Here is a 4,750-nt window from a genome sequence, read left to right as displayed (position 1 = left end):
CTCCACATTGACACCAGCACCGGTACCCCCTGCATCATAGCCTCCACATTGACTCAGTACCGGTGCCCCCTGTATATAGCCTCCACATTGACTCTAGTACCAGTACCCCCTGTATATAGCCTCCACATTGACTCTGTACCGGTACCCCCTGTATATAGCCTCCACATTGACTCTGTACCGGTACCCCACTGTATATAGCCTCCACATTGACTCTGTACCGGTACCCCTGTATATAGCCTCCACATTGACTCTGTAACTGGTACTCCCTGTATATAGCCGCCACATTGACTCTGTACCAGTACCCCTGTATATAGCCTCCACGATTGACTCTGTACTGGTACCCCTGTATATAGCCTCCACATTGACTCTGTACTGGTACCCCTGTATATAGCCTCCACATTGACTCTGTACCGTACCCCCTGTATATAGCCTCCACATTGACTCTGTGCCGGTACCCCCTGTATATATGCTCTCCACATTGACTCTGTACCGGTGCCCTGTATATAGCCTCCACATTGACTCTGTACACAGTACCACCCTGTACATAGCCTCCACATTGACTCTGTACTGTACCCCTGTATATAGCCTCCACATTGACTCTGTGCCGGTACACCCCTGTATATAGCCTCCACATTGACTCTGTGCAGGGTACCCCCTGCATATAGCCTCCACATTGACTCTGTACCGGTACCCCCTGTATATAGCTCTCCACATTGACTCTGTACGGCACCCCCTGTATATAGCCTCCACATTGACTCTGTACCGGGCACTCCCTGTATTTCGCTCCACTATTGTTATTTACTGCTGCTATTTAATTATTTGTTATTCTTATCTCTTACTTATTTGTAGTTGGTATTTTCTTAACTGCATTGTTGGTTAAGGGCTTGTAAGGAAGCATTTCACTAAGGTCTACCTACACCTGTTGTATTCAGCATTTCACTAAGGTCTACCTACACCTGTTGTATTCAGCATTTCACTAAGGTCTACCTACACCTGTTGTATTCAGCATTTCACTAAGGTCTACCTACACCTGTTGTATTCGGCGCATGTGACAAATTAAATTGTATTTTATTTGGTCGGTACCTAGTGAACTTAATATTCTGTATTTTGTCATATGGTTCCCTGACAGGTTCAATAAGAACGGCATCGATCTGAACAGAAACTTCCCAGATGCCTTCTCTAAGAAGGAGAGTGGAATGAGAGAGATGGAGGTGAGAGCCATTATGGACTGGCTGAAGACTGAGAGCTTCGTCCTGTCGGCCAACCTGCACGGTGGGGCTGTGGTGGCCAGCTACCCCTACGACAACAGCAATGGAGGTACTTTACACACAGAAAGAGAGAGAGAGGCTGAGTGATCCCAATATAGAGAAGACTAGAATGACTACATAGTAACAACATGTGTCTAATATAGAGACTACTAGAATGACTACAGAGTACCAACAGGTGTCTAATATAGAGACTACTAGAATGACTACAGAGTAGAGTAATAACAGGTGTCTAATATAGAGACTACTAGAATGACTACAGAGTAGAGTAACAACAGGTGTCTAATATAGAGACTACTAGAATGACTACAGAGTACCAACAGGTGTCTAATATAGAGACTACTAGAATGACTACAGAGTAGAGTAATAACAGGTGTCTAATATAGAGACTACTAGAATGACTACAGAGTAGAGGAACAGGTGTCTAATATAGAGACTACTAGAATGACTACAGAGTAGAGTAACAACAGGTGTCTAATATAGAGACTACTAGAATGACTACAGAGTAGAGAACAACAGGTGTCTAATATAGAGACTACTAGAATGACTACAGAGTAGAGTAACAATATAGAGACTACTAGAATGACTACAGAGTAGATTAACAACATGTGTCTAATATAGAGACTACTAGAATGACTACAGAGTAACAACAGGTGTCTAATATAGAGACTACTAGAATGACTACAGAGTAGAGTAACAACAGGTGTCTAATATAGAGACTACTAGAATGACTACAGAGTAACAACAGGTGTCTAATATAGAGACTACTAGAATGACTACAGAGTAGAGTAACAATATAGAGACTACTAGAATGACTACAGAGTAGAGTAACAACAGGTGTCTAATATAGAGACTACTAGAATGACTACAGAGTAACAACAGGTGTCTAATATAGAGACTACTAGAATGACTACAGAGTAGAGTACCAACAGGTGTCTAATATAGAGACTACTAGAATGACTACAGAGTAGAGTAACAACAGGTGTCTAATATAGAGACTACTAGAATGACTACAGAGTAACAACAGGTGTCTAGTATAGAGACTACTGGAATGACTACAGAGTAACAACAGGTGTCCCTGTCAAGAGATCAATAGATCAACCAATCAGTCAATCACATCAATATTGGTTATGTCTCCATTGTGTCCCAAATAGCCCAGGGCCTTGGTCTAAAGTAGTACACTATATAGGGAATATGGCTCTGGTCTAAAGTAGTGTACTATATAGGGAATAGGGCTCTGGTCTAAAGTAGTGTACTATATAGGGAATAGGGCTCTGGTCTAAAGTAGTATACTATATAGGGAATAGGGCTCTGGTCTAAAGTAGTGTACTACATAGGGAATAGGGCTCTGGTCTATAGTAGTGTTCTATATAGGGAATAGGTTGACGTGTTGTGTTGTCACACAGGTAGTGAGCTGCAGAGTGGATCCAGTGTTTCCCGACAACGACGTGTTGATCCAGCTGGCTAAGACCTACTCCTACACCCACAGCCAGATGCACAAGGAGACCACTGTTCACGACTCCAAGGACTTTAAGGAGGGTATCACCAATGGCTACTACTGGTACCCTCTACCAGGTCAGTCAGTGAATCTATCAGTTTACAGATCTGGGGTAATAGTTAAGGGTGTTGGGTTGACAGTCTCAAGCCCCTCCGCCAGGTTCAAAGTTCAAACCACGACGGGATTAATTCGCTACAGTACTAATACTAGAGGTCACGTGTACGTACAGTCATGTTGTGAAAATGAATATTTGTGTCATTCTCAAAACTTTTGACCACGACTGTACATACATGACCTTTACGCTGAGTCAACTGTGTTGTCATCAACCCTGGAGATATTGGGTTAAGATTTAGCTAGAGTTGATAAGACATCCAATCATTGATGTCAATGGGAGATTTATGTAAATGTTCCGGAGTGTTCCACATCATCTCAGTGTAGAATACATATAGAACTGCACATGTACGTTCAGTCATTATGTCCCTTCACCCAAAAGAAACTGGTCTAATAGACGACAGTGACTGGTGCAGTGACGAGCACCATTATGGCTCCATTATGGCTCAGTTTCATGTTTTTCTATCCGTTTCCTAGGATACTGGTCTAATAGACTACGGTGACAGGTGCAGTGACGAGCACCATTATGGCTCCAGTCTGGCTCAGTTTCATGTTTTTCTATCCGTTTCCTAGGATACTGGTCTAATAGACTACAGTGACGAGCACCATTATGGCTCCAGTCTGGCTCAGTTTCATGTTTTTCTATCCGTTTCCTAGGATACTGGTCTAATAGACTACAGTGACGAGCACCATTATGGCTCCAGTCTGGCTCAGTTTCATGTTTTTCTATCCGTTTCCTAGGATACTGGTCTAATAGACTACAGTGACGAGCACCATTATGGCTCTAGTCTGGCTCAGTTTCATGTTTTTCTATCCGTTTCCTAGGATACTGGTCTAAAAGACTACAGTGACGAGCTCCATTATGGCTCAGTTTCATGTTTTTCTATCCGTTTCCTAGGATACTGGTCTAATAGACTACAGTGACGAGCACCATTATGGCTCCAGTCTGGCTCAGTTTCATGTTTTTCTATCTGTTTCCTAGGAGGGATGCAGGACTATAACTACGTGTGGGGCCAGTGTCCAGAGATCACCTTGGAGCTCGTCCTGTTGTGGAAATTCCCTCCAGAGAGTGATCTGCCTGGGCTCTGGGACGCCAACCAGGCCGCGCTGCTGGCATACATGCAACAGGTCCATCTGGGTCAGTACCACTCTGTCTATCGTGGGTTAGTACCACGCTGTCTATCGTGGGTTAGTACCACGCTGTCTATCGTGGGTTAGTACCACGCTGTCTATCTTGGGTTAGTACCACGCTGTCTGTCGTGGGTTAGTACCACGCTGTCTATCTTGGGTTAGTACCACGCTGTCTGTCGTGGGGTTAGTACCACGCTGTCTGTCGTGGGTTAGTACCACGCTGTCTGTCGTGGGTTAGTACCACGCTGTCTGTCGTGGGTTAGTACCACGCTGTCTGTCGTGAGTTGAGTACCACTCTATCATGGGTTAGGTACCACGCTGTCTATCGTGGGTTAGTACCACGTGTCTGTCGTTCGATCGTGGGTTAGTACCACGCTGTCTATCGTGAGTTAGTACCACGCTGTCTGTCGTGGGTTAGTACCACGCCGTCTGTCGTGGGGTTAGTACCACGCTGTCTATCGTGGGTTAGTACCACGCTGTCTGTCGTGGGTTAGTACCACGCTGTCTGTCGTGGGTTAGTACCACGCTGGCTATCGTAAAAACAATCAAATCAATCAATACTCCTGGTCCAGGTCAGTCATCACGGTCTTCTACCCTGGGATGACTCCTGGTGCGGTCAGTCATCACGGTCTCACCCTGGGATGACTCCTGGTCCAGGTCAGTCGTCACGGTCTTCTACCCTGGGATGACTCTGGTCCAGGTCAGTCATCACGGTCTTCTACCCTGGGATGACTCTGGTCAGTCA

The 4,750-nt window shown here is 44.9% G+C and overlaps 1 protein-coding gene across 1 annotated transcript; it reads left to right on the top strand.

Moving 5' to 3' along the window:
* Window positions 1–1,073: 1,073 nt before the first annotated feature.
* Window positions 1,074–4,012, top strand: LOC135565976 (carboxypeptidase M-like; the record flags this gene model as incomplete). Its single annotated transcript, XM_065013928.1, has 3 exons — window positions 1,074–1,317; window positions 2,676–2,840; window positions 3,857–4,012. Coding segments are annotated over 3 exons (565 nt in total), but the record flags the coding sequence as incomplete, so codon positions are not given.
* Window positions 4,013–4,750: the final 738 nt, after the last annotated feature.

The sequence above is a fragment of the Oncorhynchus nerka genome, unplaced genomic scaffold (genome assembly GCF_034236695.1).
Source record: "Oncorhynchus nerka isolate Pitt River unplaced genomic scaffold, Oner_Uvic_2.0 unplaced_scaffold_8871, whole genome shotgun sequence".
Taxonomy (NCBI): domain Eukaryota; kingdom Metazoa; phylum Chordata; class Actinopteri; order Salmoniformes; family Salmonidae; genus Oncorhynchus; species Oncorhynchus nerka.
This window is presented reverse-complemented; position numbering and strand designations above follow the sequence as displayed.